The following is a 17524-nucleotide window of genomic DNA, read 5'->3' as shown; positions in this document are numbered from 1 at the left end:
ATCACAAAAATTTATTTCAATGTGATAGAAGATATGAAAAGGCAAATTGCTGCATACAATAAAATAATTATCATAACTAGAAATTTTCCAGCAGATGAATTTGACTTCATGGCCCCATTAAACAGCCCTTTAAACTTTTAGGGGTTTGTGAATGATTATTTTTCCAGATACCAGTATGTGAGGTAACATTCTCTATGCTAGAATAAATGAAGGCATCAGAAAAATCACACCAGATATGCTGACTAATAAATGGAATGAACTGGAGTATCAAATAAATGTGTTATAGGCCATTAGAGGTGCATATGTTGAGGTTACATAAATTAAACAACTGTAAAGCTGTATAAAAACTATTAATTCAGCTATCATATACAGAAAACTGCTTTTTCATATTCATTGCCCCTTTTTTTTTTTTCATATAAAAATAATACGTATTTGAAATCAGAAAAGGACTTTGGTATGTGCTTGCAGAGGGTGGAACTCATTAATTTCACAGTTTTGTTTCTGTAAGCAAGTGACAACAGCTTCACTTTTACAATAGCAAAATTAGCATGCAAGTCTTTGGCAAACACTTATGTGCTCCTATACGAATCTTTTAACATATTAAAGAGAATACCTGAAACATATAGTAATAAATAATTTCTCGTGCTGCTGCTGCTGTTATATTCCTCAAGAAACATCACAAGACATGATTACCCATTCAGTGATGTTGTTGGCCCTACAGAAAGTGTGTGGCAAGAAGCAATGAGCTAGCATGCAATGCTATAGGCACATGCGAATGTGGTAGTCACTGGCTCTATGACTGCTCATGGCAAGGACACTGCTGGCTTACCAGTCTGCATTCTAGTTTGTCTACCATAAATGTGAAGCACTGTTTGCACAAGGAAACAAGACCTGTGTAAAAACAAGACAACTTCCCACATCAAGAACATACAAGTAAGTGTATAAAAGTAAAGTAACCTGAAAATGTAAAAAAAAAATAAGAAAAATGTGCAAGGATACCCAAAGAAAAGAACAGTCAATGGGAAAAATGAATAATGTCAATGGCTGCCCCATGGTAATATTTCCAGGGAAAGCTTAAAATTAATGATTCTACTTTCCTATAGGTCCAATAATACTGTGTTATGTATATCTTCCTTTATATTTTAGAAGTTTCTTATTTTATATCTATCCAAGAATAAGCTTTCAATTCATAATTTAAACAATGAAAATGTAGCCAGCAATGGTATAATCTTTATTCAGGATGCTGTACATGAGTAATTGTAATTAAAGCAAAGCCTAAATAACAACACTGTTTTATGCTACTCTCTTATACATGTACGTATACTATAATCAGTTCACAACAAATCCACAATTGGGAGAGGAAATTTAAGATGCTGTATTTGTTCATCTTGGACTATTCTCTCTATTTTGGTTCAGGATGGAACAAAATGTTGCATAGTTTCCTCTCCAAATTATGTTTTAATTGCAAACTGCTCCAGCCATGGCATTATGACTTGACTAAATCAATGATCAAAATAAAAATTGAACAGCCTTCTTGTAATTAAGAAGGCTGATCCATTTTTCTAATGCAATTAGATAAAACTCACCCCAGTCTGATCCATATCATCCGAGGAACCGGCTAGTCCCCGGATCTTGAGGTTTTCCGCAGTCTTCAAGAAGGCTGCCAGTTGATCTTGCGCTATGCTCACTTCACCATTGTACATAAATTCTAATAGTCTCTCCAACTCTACATGACCCACATCTTTTAGGATAACAATGGGGTGCTGGCACGGGTTGGCCTAGAGAGAAAATTAAGTCTCACTCAATGTTAAAAACATTAAATTCCTAACAGTAATCGAGTTATATGTGATATGTTACTTGGTACATAAAATTTACTTACACATACATGTTAACACTCCAATAATGGTTCAAAAGGTACGAATGGCTTAGATTTTTAATAAAATATATGTACAGTATTTATATATATATACTGTCCAGCCTTGTTAATTTTTGTTTTTATTATTACCTTTTCATCTGGATAATGAGTCAATAACACTACAAGGATTATAACTCAATCAAGAAATGGCATAATGTCTTTAGGGGGGGCCCTTGCCCTCTGAAATTTGAAAAGAAACATTCCATACCCAAAGATGTTTGGAAATCTATCTATTATGGCATGATGAAATACATGAAGGATTTAATTAGAGATATACTCTATAAATAAGCATACTAAAGGAACATAAAACAAAAGTAAGATTAATAACTTACCCCAAAAAATAAGAAATATAGAGTAAATATAATGAAAAATAAGAGATTATTACATAAAGCATAACAACTAGTTAAAGACAATAAAACTATTTTCACACCACTGCACTGTATTAGAACACGTGATACAAGTGCCCATAAGGAAAGGCATCAAGATATTACTGTACCTGCCTGCAGTGTCGGACAAACCACGGACATTACATTTTACAATGACCCTATGAGCAATGTTACTTGAAGGGTCATTAGTAAGATTTTAAAATGCCCACTTAATAGTTACTTTATAGTTATAGATAATGCCTTAAGGACTTTACATGTTCTGAAGTAAATGTTGATAGTATTACAAACAGACCTTAATAACATGAATACAAAAACATACAAACTATTAAAATTTATTCATTTAAATGCAAAGTTGGGTACATCTCTAATGATATTAAATGTCAGTTAAAAACTGACAAAAATGAAAACTGAATTAGGGAGGAATTTGTTTTTATAGTTTTATAGTCAGAGTACCAAAGGCAAACTTTAGCCACATTCTAATATATAGTGCATTCATGCCTTGTGAATTAGGCTGTTCATAGTTTAGATTGTGCATGAAAATGGTCACTGTAGTCAGCAAATTTTCAAATGTACTATAGTACAATATTTGTGTCCAAGACACAGCCTAACAGAATTATTTGTTCTTAACTTGACTCATGAAATCATAATAACACAACTGCAAACCAATCACAGAATGGGCAGATGAATCTTTTTTGTAGCCAGCTGGCCCAGTGGCTTATGCATTGGCCTGGAGTTTTACAACTCACTTGCTATGGGTTCAAACCTCACCCATTCCGTGGTTTGTTCTTAACTTATTGAACTATTCTATTCTTTATAATTACATATATCATTACCAGTGATCTGTTTTTCAACAAGACGTGAGGACTCATTCCAGTGTTTTTCTAAAGCATTTCAATGTAACGATGGTATTCATTGTTTAATTTGCCTCATAGATGAGAGTTAAATTTATGCTTTATCTATATCTTTCTGTTCAGTTGCTTGTTTGGTTATCTTCTCTACATCATCATAATCTTCAATGTTTTTGTTCTTTACCACATTGGTCAAATCCCACCAAGGTAGAGTGACCCAAAGAAAAAACATTTTTCCCATCAATCATTCAATGGATGTCTTATCAAAAGTGTGTAGAATCACAAATCCAATAACCCTACTAACATCCCACCTATCTTACAGAGTGCAGGAACTACTTCTCAACCCACCTATCCTGCAGAGTGCAGGAACTACTTCTCAACCCACCTATCTTGCAAAGTGCAGACACTACTCATCCCATCTATCTTACAAAGTGAAGACATTACTCATCCCACCTATCTTACAAAGTGAAGACATTACTCATCCCACCTATCTTACAAAGTGCAGACACCACTCATCCCACTTATCTTACAGTGAAGACACTACTCATTCTACCTATGTTACAGAGTGCAGACACTGCTCATTCCACTTATGTTAACACTATTCATCTCCAGAACTTACATTCAGCTGTCTAAGAATGAAGATAGCCACAACAACCTTATACAGTTTGCTTTGCTTTTTTAGCCTATATAAAGCAGACATTGTGTCACTGATTTATATTATGTCCTTATCATAGTTCCCCTTCAGTATTTCTTATAAGGATAATAGTAGTAGATGCCCACTTATAAGGACAGTACAGGCCAGCCATCACTAATCTGGCATCATTGGGACCTGTGGTGTGCCGGATTAGTGAGTTTGCCGGATTACAGAGTGGCTGGGTTAGAATGCACTTAATTGACCTGTCAATAGAGATTCTTTCTGCTATTTTCCTCATTTTCATCACTGCTTTCTCCTGTGAATTTACAACCATCTGCACAATTTCTGAGTCAGTATAATGAGTTTCTATAATGAATTGAGCCAGTATAATGACGAAATCTGAAAATGTGCTAGCCGAAATTAGTGCCGGATTACTGATGGAACTGGATAACTGTTTGCCGGATTAGTGATGGCCGACCTGTAGTAGTATTAGATGAGCACTCATAAAGATAGTAGTAGATGCCCAATCATAAGGATAGTACTGTAGTAGATGCCCACTCATGCAAACAAAACTTTTTTTTCTTTTCATTTAACTGTTTTATCCCAACAAGATTCAGTAACTCAAACAAAACACATTCATGTTGCAATCAGTTATATACTAATTCAGATGCTCCCACTGCTCCATGTTCATCTAATGCAGCAGATTAAAAACTTTTCCTCCGTAAACCATACACAAAGTAAGAGGTGACTAAAATGCCGGGAACAAGGCACTAGTAACCCCCTTCTCCTGAATAAATTACTAAATATAAAAAGAAACACTTTTGTTTCTTCTCAGGTTACCTTGCCTCAGTGGGAGATTCAGATTTAGATTTTTTATTTCAGCATGACAGAATGTTTGTACAGAGATGTCTAATCTTTAGTCTGTAAGGATTACGTTTAGTCAGCCGGAAACGCACATGCATGCTAGTGGCTTTCTTTGTGCCTAACACACTTTGTTTGTTTAGTAAGTAGTGTATTTCAGGCAAACTTCAGCCTATCTTATGACAAATAAGGTAATTACTAACTGATTGCTTATATATACGGTGTGTTTAAAAAATTGAAATGTTTTCATTAACAACTTGTAATAATGAAAAAATAGAAGGGTGGACGAGGGGCTCGAACCTCGGTCTGCAAACTGACAGTCCAACGCTCAACCGACTCAATTTGCAGACCTCAGTTCAAGCCCCTCATCCACCCTTCTGCTTATTCATTGACAATTGTTTATTATAACTTAATCTGAGTCCACTTGTTATCATGTATATAGTACTGTATAAGCGTGCAGTCTTGTATTGATGGGAGAGCGCCAAACCCGGTAGGGATCATACAGCACCTGGAGAATGGCGGGCAATATGGTGTGTGTGATTCAAGGGCAAGTAAAAAAAAGCTCCAATTCCCTGGACCAAGAGCTTTTCTGGCAGGCAGCATCTGTACACGTTTCTACACTTACAAAAGTGTGCATATGAATATGTGTGCAAATGTATGTTTGTGGGTATGTATTGTATGTCTGCATGTGTATATGAATGCAAGGGGTATATGTATGTTTGTAAATGTTTACATTTATGAATGTATGTTTGTATGTACATACATATGTGTGTGTGTATGTATGCAATGTATGTACATACATACATACAGGAGGAAGAAGGGCAGGAGGGAGGGAGGGGAGGGAACAGAAGGGAAGGGGGGGGGGGAGAGAGAGAGAGAGAGAGAGAGAGAGAGAGAGAGAGAGAGAGAGAGAGAGAGAGAGAGAGAGAGAGAGAGAGAGAGAGAGAGAGAGAGAGAGAGAGAGAGAGAGAGAGAGAGAGAGAGAGAGAGAGAGAGAGAGAGAGAGAGAGAGAGAGAGAGAGAGAGAGAGAGAGAGAGAGAGAGAGAGAGAGAGAGAGAGAGATAGAGAGAGAGAGAGAGAGAGAGAGAGAGAGAGAGAGAGAGAGAGAGAGAGAGAGAGAGAGAGAGAGAGAGAGAGAGAGAGAGAGAGAGAGAGAGAGAGAGAGAGAGAGAGAGAGAGAGAGAGAGAGAGAGAGAAAAAAAGAGAGAGAGAGAGAGAGAGAAAGAGAGATACTAGTGGTGGAAGATGCTAGCGCACTTTAATATTCAACACACAAATGTGAGGGATGTATCACCTCCACATGTGTGTAAGTGGGGGTAATACATCCCCTACCTCCCCACTCTTGTTATTTCTCTCCTCTTCCCCTCTCTTTCTATCCTCTCCTTTTTATTTCTCTCAGCTTCCCCTTCTCTCCTTTTCCATTCTTTCTCTCCTCTTAATTTCTCTCAACTCTCCTTTCTCTTCTCTTCCCCTATCTTTCTCTCCTCTTTATTCTCAGCTCCCCTTTTTCTCATTTTCCCCTTTCTTTCTCTCCTCTATATTCTCAGCTCTTCTTTCTCCCCTCTCTTTCTTTTCCCCTGTCTTTCTTCCATCTTTATTCTTAGCTCTCCTTTCTCATTCTCTCCTCTTTATTTCTCTCAACTCCCCATTCTCTCCTCTCCCCTCCCTCTCTCCTCTCTTCTCTCTCTCTTCTCCCCCACTCTATCTTTCATCTTCCTCTCTGCTCCTATCTCCCTCTTCCTTTATATACAGCATTTTCATAACACCCTGTATTTCATTGCAGCTGAAGATAGGGTGGATGAGGGAGGGTAGATGGTAGACTAGAATCAAGTGGATGAGGGAAGGTAGATGGATGAGGGAGGATAGATGTAAATTTTTCATATTCCTTGTTAATACTGTCACTCACTAACCCTCTCACTCACTCACTAACCCTCTCAATCACCCACTAACCCTCTCACTCACTCACTAACTCTTTTTTTTTTTTTTTTACACAGGGTCTGACAAGGTTAAGGATCCCTAGCTTTATTGACAAGCTATTTACAGGTTAATGATTCCTAACTTTATTGGCAAGCTAAGAGCTGTTACCTACATCAGCTCATTTGAAAGCATTTTTATTGTTATGAGACATACAAGTAGGGAACAGGATGAAGTTGGAGCCACCTGTGGGCCAGCATTTTCATGTGATCAACTGACTTTATCTTGTTGACATCATTATGCTGTACGAATGTGTTCCATACTCGAGTCATCCTGGGTATATATGATCTCAGATGGAGTGATGTTCTGGAGAAGGGTACAGCCAGAGTGAAGTTGCTGTTTTCTGCCCGTCTTGTGGCATAAAAGCTTGTTTCATGCTGTCCTCGAAGTGGATCCAAGTGTGGTACTTTGACAATACTGGCCTTGTACATAACAGTAAGGCAACCCACATCCCTCCTATGTTGAAGGCTCTGCTGAAATGACAGATCTATCCAGGATGGGTCCAGGCAAGAGATGAGACGTCTTGCTCTGTTCTTTACTCTGTCAGGCAGTCGCAGATGAGAGGGGGGGGGGGGCAGGCAAACCAAGGAAGTGGAGCATACTCGAAGGTGTGAGTGTACTTGTGCCTCTTACAGAATCTTGCAACCCCTACTGTCAAGCAGATGTGAGATACGGCAAAGTGCTGTAAGCTTCCTGGCTGCCTTGTTTGCAAGATTTACAACATGGTTCTTCATGGTTAGTTTGGAGTCAAATTTCACCCCAAGGATGTCAACTTCTTCTCCAGGTGCCAACACCCTCCCATTCATCCTTACTACTGCACCAGCATTACCATCATGGTGCCTAGAGACGATCATCATTTGCGTTTTCTCAGGTGCAAATGTTACTTGCCATCTATTTCCCCAAGCTGATATAGCTCTCAGCTGGTGATTGATGTAGCTTAGAGCAGCTGGCATTTCTTCTCTTGGATAAGTGAATGTCAGTGTACAGTCGTCTGCATATGAATGTGATTCTGGGATGAGGTGAAGAAGGTCGTTGAAGTACAGATTCCATAACAATGGTCCCAGTACGCTTTCTTGTGGAACACTTGCCCCAATAGGATGTCTTGCTGATTCCGTTCCATTGAGAACTACACTTAGAGATCTACCATGAAGGTAATCACTGAGGAGACATAACGTAGAGCTTGCAATTCCCAGTGCTTGAAGTTTTGCTAAGAGGCCCTGGTGCCACACCCGGTCGAAAGTGCCAGCAATGTCCAGTGCTACCACACAGCTGACTTTGGATTCATCCAGTGACTGGTGCCACTTAGTGGAGAGGTTTAACAACAGATCAGCAGCAGAGTAACCTTTCCTGAAGCCATATTGACAATCACAAAGTAGTGAGTGGTAGTCAAAAAACTCTGTCATTTGTCTTGAGATTATTGTCTCAAGGATCTTACCAGTGATTGACAGGAGTGACACTGGTCTGTAGTTGCTGATTTCTGCTCTGCTTTTCTTTTTGTGAACAGGGACTACATTTGCCTCTTTCCATAGAGAGGGCCATTTACACTGTACTAGGCAGTGCTGAAAGATGCGAGTTAGAGGTGCTGCTAGCTGGTCTGCACATCTTCTCAGCAATTTTGGGCTCAACTTGTCTGGGCCCACAGCCTTTTTCTTGGTCAAGCAATTTAAGAAGGAAATGCACCTCCTCCTCTCTCACTCACTAACCCTCTCATTCACTAACCCTCTCATTCACTCACTAACCTTCTCACTCACTCACTAACCTTCTCACTCACTCACTAACCCTCTCACTCATTAACTCTCTCACTCGCTAACTCTCTTACTCACTCACTAACCTTCTCACTCACTAACCCTCTCACTCACTCACTAACCCTCTCACTCACTCACTAACCCTCTCACTCACTCACTAAACCTCTCACTCACTAACTCTCTCACTCACTAACTCTCTCACTCACTAAACCTCTCACTCACTAACTCTCTCACTCACTCACTAATCCTCTCACTCACTAACCCTCTCACTCACTCACTAACTCTCTCACTCACTAACCCTCTCACTCACTCACTAAACCTCTCACTCACTCGCTAACCCTCTCACTCTCGGCCAGCATAAAGTACAGTAAAAACCTTTGTACTGTACATAAAGTTAAATTTAACTTTTATTCCTTTACATGTGCATTTTTGACTTGTGCACTGCTTGCACCAGCTTTGTGTGCACTGCCTGTGCCAGCCTCATGTGCACTGCCTGCACCATCCTCATGTGCACTGCCTGCACCATCCTCATGTGCACTGCCTGCACCATCCTCATGTGCACTGCCTGCACCATCCTCATGTGCACTGCCTGCACCAGTCTTGTGCATTCCCTGCACCAGCCTTGTGTGCACTGCCTGCACCAGCCTCATGTGCACTGCCTGCACCAGCTTCATGTGCACTGCCTGCACCACTGTGAACTGATCACACAGAATTACAAAAAATTCCACCTATTTTCTTGTTGCACATAAAAACTTACAAAAAATCGTCAAATTCAAATTTACATTTCTCTGTGTAGTATACCTGTAGTTTACATGTATTCAAATACAGTAAACTTTCACAAGTACATAAGAGGTTTGCCATACCAATGTTTACATTCATCATAAAAGCCTTTAATAAAATTTAAAAAAATCGCAAAAAAATCTAGAGAGAGTGGAAGTAAAAGCTGAGAGGTGATCTGCTGGGAGTATTGTCACGGAAAACTAGCCGAAGTGCAGGTGTGTTGAGGAGGAAGTATGTAAAAGAAAAACTATGCAGTCCTAATAGTTCTAATGTATGTTTCCTTGAAATGCTGTGCTTTCAAATTATTTTGTATTTTTCTAAGATATTATTTTAAAATAAAAGTATTAATATTATTATTATTATTGTTACTGTTAATTATTACTGTTATTGCTATTACATTATTATTATTATTATTATTATTATTATTATTATTATTATTATTATTATTATTATTATTATTATAGAGTAAATCATTAAAATATTTCTTTCTCTAGAATTCTGCTTTTTAAGTGCTTTTTAAGTTTACACATACAATCATTCTACCCTTAGCCTGGCTGGTTGTAAGAGTAATGGGCTCATTACACAATTAAGGGATGGAGAATTGAGCAATCACCATTCCTTTCACGAGTTTAGTGCTTCACATAAATATACATGTAATAAATACAGCCTTTCCTCACTCAGCAACGTACAATGGACCCCTGGTTAACGATATTTTTTCATTCCAGAAGTATGTTCAGGTGCCAGTACTGACCGAATTTGTTCCCATAAGGAATATTGTGAAGTAGATTAGTCCATTTCAGACCCCCAAACATACACGTACAAACGCACTTACATAAATACACTTACATAATTGGTCGCACTGGGAGGTGATCGTTATGCGGGGGTCCACTGTACTCATTTACCGATGACTCGGACTTACAACGGGCTCTCTGACCTGTATGCATGCCTAAATAATGTATATTAGAGCTGATTTCTTCTATTCTGTTTATTACAATATACAGTACACTACTGTATAAACATTTAAAAATATACTAAAAATGTTATAAATGATGCAAAGGTGATATTAAAACAATATCAAAGATAGCCGACACAAACCCACTACCATTATAGTATTCTCCTTGCTTAGTGACAAAGTCATTTACCGACATGGTCTTAGGAACGCAACTCCATCGTTAAGTGAGGAGAGGCTGTGTTACACATCATACATCCATTTGTTAACATACTGAACAATAACAAGAAGCTGGGGGTTCACTGACTGAAACCAAATATTCACTGGCAAAAGTTTTTTTGTCTCTAAGAGAATTCAAATGAAACAATATTCACTTTGTACGGCCACTCCTCGACTTAAGGTGGGGTTACATTCCAATGACCCCATTATAAGTTGAAAATATCGTAAGTTAAATACATACAGTGGTACTTTGACTTACGAGTGCCCCAACTTACGAGTTTTCTGAGTTATGAGCCATCACTCGGTCGATTTTTTGCTTTGAGTTGGAAGCCAAAATCTGAGTTATGAGTGAGCTTCAGATATGCCGCCACTAGTTGGCACAGCGAACGCCACAAAATCCGTCCAGCATCCCACGTCTCACTCGTTCACTGCACATGGTTACCTCACCGAGGAAGCATCTCTCGTGTTGTGCTTGCATTTTGTGTTTTTTGTACAGTTATTTTGCCAAATTACTCTTTTCTAACCATGGGTCCTAAGAAAGTAAGTCCAAAGGATAGTGCTGAGAAGAAGAAGAGGATGATGTCCATTTGAGGAGAAGAGGATGATGTATTTGACTGAAGAAGCCTACTGTGTAGGCGAAACGTTTTGGAATAAAGTTGCCTAACTGTTGCCTATGTGTCTTACCTACCAGCATGAAATCACAGAAAAACACGAGTGAGGTGTGCGTGTAGTCGACTTGGTGAGGCAGTACAAGCGTAGTACTTCTACAATATGTACCATACTAGAGCAGGATTCGATAAAGGCTATAACGCCAGAAATGTTGGGAATCTGGGAGAGACTTTCTGAGTTTATTGAAAGGAAGCACCCAGAAAACTCCTCTGCCTATCTTTTTAAAAACCCATAACAAAAAATTTGGGGTGTTTTTTTGGGGGCTGGAATGGATTAATGGCATTTCAATTAATTTCAGTAAGGAAAATTGATATGATATACGAGTAAATTGAGTTACGAGCTCAGTCACGGAACGAATTAAGCTTGTAAGTCAAGGTACCACTGTATATATGATAAATAAATAAGTAAATAAATAACTACTGTCACTGAATAAGTAAATAAGCAAATAATTATTGCAACTATCCAAATACCAGTACTGAAAAGTAAAAATATGAATACAAGTTTAATCTATCAATAAAAGTTCAGTACTGTACTGTACAGTAAAAAAAAAAAAAATTTTACAGTTCACTGCATCTTCGTAAAACTGAAATATAAGTTGAACCATCATAAAGTGAGGAGCATCTGTATATGATAAACTAAACTAAGCCTCTTACCTCTTCAATATATCTAACAAGTTACAAAACCCAGCAAAATAATAAATTAACTTATCCACACACATCAAAAAAAATGATAAGCATATTACAGGAAACTAAAATGAAAATTCCTGACAGAGTCAAGAAATTTTAATGAAAATAAGAAAAAATTTTGGAGTGAGTTAAACAAGTTAAGAAAGCCTAGGGAAAGTATGGATTTGTCAGTTAAAAACAGAGTAGAGGAGTTAGTAGATGGGGAGATGGAGGTATTAGGTAGATGGCGAGAATATTTTGAGGAACTTTTAAATGTTAAGGAAGAAACAGAGGCAGTAATTTCATGCACTGGTCAGGGAGGTATACCATCTTTTAGGAGTGAAAAAGAGCAGAATGTAAGTGTGGGGGAGGTACGTGAGGCATTACGTAATATGAAAGGGGGTAAAGCAGCTGGAACTAATGGGATCATGACAGAAATGTTAAAAGCAGGGGGGGATATAGTGTTGGAGTGGTTGGTACTTTTGTTTAATAAATGTATGAAAGAGGGGAAGGTACCTAGGGATTGGCGGAGAGCATGTATAGTCCCTTTATATAAAGGGAAAGGGGACAAAAGAGACTGTAAAAATTATAGAGGAATAAGTTTACTGAGTATACCAGGAAAAGTGTATGGTAGGGTTATAATTGAAAGAATTAGAGGTAAGACAGAATGTAGGATTGCGGATGAGCAAGGAGGTTTCAGAGTGGGTAGGGGATGTGTAGATCAAGTGTTTACATTGAAGCATATATGTGAACAGTATTTAGATAAAGGTAGGGAAGTTTTTATTGCATTTATGCATTTAGAAAAGGCATATGATAGAGTGGTAGAGGAGCAATGTGGCAGATGTTGCAAGTATATGGAATAGGTGGTAAGTTATTAAATTCTGTAAAGAGTTTTTATGAGGATAGTGAGGCTCAGGTTAGGGTGTGTAGAAGAGAGGGAGACTACTTCCCGGTAAAAGTAGGTCTTAGACAGGGATGTGTAATGTCACCATGGTTATTTAATATATTTATAGATGGGGTTGTAAAGGAAGTAAATGCCAGGGTGTTCGGGAGAGGGGTGGGATTAAATTTTGGGGAATCAAATTCAAAATGGGAATTGACACAGTTGCTTTTTGCTGATGATACTGTGCTTATGGGAGATTCTAAAGAAAAATTGCAAAGGTTAGTGGATGAGTTTGGGAATGTGTGTAAAGGTAGAAAGTTGAAAGTGAACATAGAAAAGAGTAAGGTGATGAGGGTGTCAAATGATTTAGATAAAGAAAAATTGATATCAAATTGGGGAGGAGGAGTATGGAAGAAGTGAATGTTTTCAGATACTTGGGAGTTGACGTGTCGGCGGATGGATTTATGAAGGATGAGGTTAATCATAGAATTGATGAGGGAAAAAAGGTGAGTGGTGCGTTGAGGTATATGTGGAGTCAAAAAACGTTATCTATGGAGGCAAAGAAGGGAATGTATGAAAGTATAGTAGTACCAACACTCTTATATGGGTGTGAAGCTTGGGTGGTAAATGCAGCAGCGAGGAGACGGTTGGAGGCAGTGGAGATGTCCTGTTTAAGGGCAATGTGTGATGTAAATATTATGCAGAAAATTCGGAGTGTGGAAATTAGGAAAAGGTGTGGAGTTAATAAAAGTATTAGTCAGAGGGCAGAAGAGGGGTTGTTGAGGTGGTTTGGTCATTTAGAGAGAATGGATCAAAGTAGAATGACATGGAAAGCATATAAATCTATAGGGGAAGGAATGCGGGGTAGGGGTCGTCCTCGAAAGGGTTGGAGAGAGGGGGTAAAGGAGGTTTTGTGGGCAAGGGGCTTGGACTTCCAGCAAGCGTGTGTGAGCGTGTTAGATAGGAGTGAATGGAGACGAATGGTACTTGGGACCTGACGATCTGTTGGAGTGTGAGCAGGGTAATATTTAGTGAAGGGATTCAGGGAAACCGGTTATTTTCATATAGTCGGACTTGAGTCCTGGAAATGGGAAGTACAATGCTTGCACTTTAAAGGAGGGGTTTGGGATATTGGCAGTTTGGAGGGATATGTTGTGTATCTTTATAAGTGTATGCTTCTAAACTGTTGTATTCTGAGCACCTCTGCAAAAACAGTGATAATGTGCGAGTGTGGTGAAAGTGTTGAATGATGATGAAAGTATTTTCTTTCTGGGGATTTTCTTTCTTTTTTTGGGTCACCCTGCCTCGGTGGGAGACGGTCGACTTGTTGAAAAAAAAAAAAATACTTGCAAACAGTATTTCAATTAATAAATTATTACTTAACCCTTTCAGGGTCGACAGGCCCTCTCAGAAACTTGTTCTCAGGGTCGCCCAAATTTCAAAAAAAAAAAAAAATTCTTATGAAAAGATAGAGAATTTTTTCCCGATCATAATGACACCAAAAGTATGAAATTTGATGGAAAACTTATGGAATTATGCTCTCGTAAAGTTAGCGGTCTCCATGATGTTTACGCATCGGCAATTTTGCCCACTTTGAGCCCTATTTTCGGCCAATTCCACTGTACTAGTCGACAAAAATCATGAATGAGTGCAAGAAACCACCCATTTACTGATTTCAACTATCCAATACAGTGGTCAGAATTTATCAATTTTGCCAATTTCACACAAATTTCTAAAGATGCCAATTTCTGAATAGGGTCCAGAATAAACAAGAAAGACATTCCTGGCACTAAAATGACATTTCCTCTGTTCATTAGTCACGTCCCAATGCCCCTCTTACATTCTTTTGCTATCAACTTTGAATTTTTATTCTCACAAAAAATAGAAGATTTACTGTTATGCAGACTACTGCATTAGTGTAAAAGATGGTATAAATAATATCGGCACACTTGTGAAAGAATAGTAGACTCACCAGTTGACGTGTATTGGACGCTTAGCATGATTTGTTTACTTTTGAACTTTGGTAAAAATCAAACATTTCTGCTACTTTGAGCTCAATTTCAAGGTACTTTTCATTGTAAAACCAGACAAAATCATCTCAATTTCTGTAACATGTCTTCCATTCTATAAAATGAGACCAGGAAAACTAGAATACAACCATAAATACCATACGAAAATACAGTGCAAAGTCGCTGTTTTAATCCAAAAACACGGTCAAAGTTTTTTTTTCTCATTACGCACTGTATGCTGCAGGATTTTTTTATACTGCGTACTGGGCTCTGGTGGCCTGGTGGTTAACGCTCTCGCTTCACACGGTGAGGGCCTGGGTTCGATTCCCAGCCAGAGTAGAAACATTGGACGTGTTTCTTTCCACCTGTTGTCTATGTTCCCCATCAGTAAAATGGGTACCTGGGTGTTAGTTGACTGGTGTGGGTCGCATCCTGGGACACTGACCTAAGGAGGCCTGGTCACAGACCGGGCCGCGGGGGCGTTGACCCCCGGAACTCTCTCCAGATCTCCAGATAAACTGACCACATAGACCCATTCTTTCATATGTAGGCCTACCAGCTTTCTCTCACTAGATTTGAGGGTGCTAGAATTTAGGCATACTAGTACGTCAAAAACCCTGGTGCGTAAGCCGTACTAGTATGGCCAAAACCGTGAAAGGGTTAAACAATACATAAAGAAAGCTACAGTGACATGAGGGTTTAGTAACAAAAATATGCATGAAACATGGAGCAAGCTAAACTAACAAGTTATAAGTAAATACAGTGGACCCTCAGATATCGGCTGTTCCGGATACTGGCCAAATCAGAATTTGGCCACTTTTTTGGCCGAAATTCTATCCTGGATTTTGGCCGACAACTTGGAGATCGACTGCATTGGACGCATAATAATAATCACTCTTGGGCACACTAAATGTCTTATTTTAGGTTAATTTAGACATTTTCATTAATCCATCTATGATATTTTCTTCAAAATTATATAAGAAACACATTACATAGCATATAAATATGCAATGTTTACATGTTATCGAGTGGTGAGTACTGGCGAATCAAGGAGGAGGAGGGAGGAGGGTGGAGGATAAACATTATGTTTTCTCTGACTCAGCGTTAGAGAAAACTGAGTCTGGCGTCTGGCCTAGTCACCGCCCTTCATATGCGTTTGTTTACAATTCTCGGCATGAGTTACTCATTACTTCTCCCTTTGTTTATGATGACATCTAATGGTAGTTGTAAAAAACGATTAAACCCAGTGAACATGGTATGTCGATGTAAAAATATGGCTGTGTAGTGTAATAATATGGCAGTGTAGTGTAGCCCAGGGGGCTACATACGTGTACCTACATCTACCGGCTACCTACACCTGACTTCCTACAAATAAATACTACTCACCTCTCGACCTACATTAAGACTACAAATATTTTAAGGTAAGTAATGAATGTACTATGGCAGTAAAAGGCAAAGAAAGGAAGTGTAACCCTAGAGAGGGCTTTGATACCTAAAGTCCTTATGGAGGGGGATTCCCAATTCCCTCTCCCTTCCTCGCCTTCTTCAATACGCCAACAAGAGTCTTCAATAAAGGTATGTAATATTCATTTATCATTAAAATTTGTGTTTTATATTTCTTTCTCATTGTTTTGTGTATGTAAAATTATAGTTAATCTTTAAAAAATGTATTTTTTGTTAATATTTTTGGGTGTCTCGAACAGATTAATTGCATTTACATTGATTCTTATCGGAAATATTATTTCACGTTGCAGTGGACCCCCGGCTATCAGCCATAATCCGTTCCAGGTCGACCAATAACCGAAATGGCTAAAAACCGAATTAATATTTTCCATAAGAATTAATGGGAATACAATTAATCCGTTCCAGACAAAAATATTCACAAAAAATTATTTTTTTTAACAATTATGTAAGTATTACATACCTTTATTGAAGGCTAATGCTGGCTTCTGGAAGATAGGGAAGAGGAAAGAGGGAGGAGTTAATGTTTGGAAGGGGAATCCCCCTCCATAGAGACTTTAGGTAGCAAAGCCTTCTCTGGGGTTACCTCCATTCTTTGTCATTTAATGCCACTAGGACCAGCTTGAGAGTCACTGGACCCCTGTCTCACAAAATAACTGTCCAGAGTGCTCTGTTTCTGGCATCTCTTTAAGATTTCCCTGAAATGGGACAGGGTTTTGTCACTCTACATGTTGCAGATATGGCTTGTTTCAGCTTTGTCCAGGTGGTGTTTCTCTACAAAAGCTTGCCTTACAACACTGTGTATGTTACTATGCTTCTTAAATCTATCAAACCATCCTTTGCTAGCCATAAATTCACAAATTGCAGCACCTGTTCCAGGCATTTTCTTTGCAAGATCCTCGTGCAACTGCCTTGCCCTCTCACAAATATGTAATAGACTCCACAGCACTGTCTCCCACTAATTCTTTTTCCTTAATCCACAATAATAATAACTTTTTCATCTCTTCCATTATTGGTGGCCTTTGTTTAGTTAGAAAAGAAACTTCTCTTGCAACATTAGCATCTTTGATTTGTTCTTTCTTTGCCAGGATGGATGTAATTGTTGATTTATTCTTGCTGTACATCCTGGCAAGTTCCACCACCCTCATACCACTCTCAAACATTTCTATCACTTCACACTTAAATTCCATGGTGTTTCTCACTTTCTTTACTACAAGAACTTTCTTTGGAGCCATGGTTACTTATTTCACAGTTGCAGCAAAAAAAAACCACTAAAAACAATGAAAAACAATCAAAATGTTTGGATGTATGAGCAGAAGCTTCCTCAGCCACCGAGAGACAAAGCCAAACTGACACGCAAGCGGCCCCAGCCGGCGGATGGACGCATCCCAAACAGCTGATAACCGAATTAACTGTTGATAATCGAGTTGGCCGATAACAGAACTGGCCGATAACTGGGGGTCCACTGTGATTCGGTTTTCGGCCATTTCGGATTTAGGCCGACCTTCTGGAATGGATTACGGCC

At 38.8% G+C, this 17524-nt stretch overlaps 1 protein-coding gene across 8 annotated transcripts in view; it reads right to left on the bottom strand.

Moving 5' to 3' along the window:
- The window catches only part of LOC128701119 (protein abrupt), a 301933-nt gene that overhangs the window by 223383 nt on the left and 61026 nt on the right, over positions 1-17524 (bottom strand). For all 8 annotated transcript variants that reach the window (XM_053794689.2, XM_053794687.2, XM_053794690.2 and 5 more), the window contains exon 3: positions 1587-1778. In XM_053794689.2, the coding sequence (XP_053650664.1) occupies positions 1587-1778 (192 nt within the window). The remainder of the gene's footprint in view (positions 1-1586; positions 1779-17524) is intronic.

This window comes from Cherax quadricarinatus, chromosome 73 (assembly GCF_038502225.1).
Source record: "Cherax quadricarinatus isolate ZL_2023a chromosome 73, ASM3850222v1, whole genome shotgun sequence".
NCBI classification, from domain to species: Eukaryota; Metazoa; Arthropoda; class Malacostraca; order Decapoda; family Parastacidae; genus Cherax; species Cherax quadricarinatus.
Note: the sequence above shows the minus strand (reverse complement) of the source record. Positions and strands in the feature narration are given on the sequence as shown.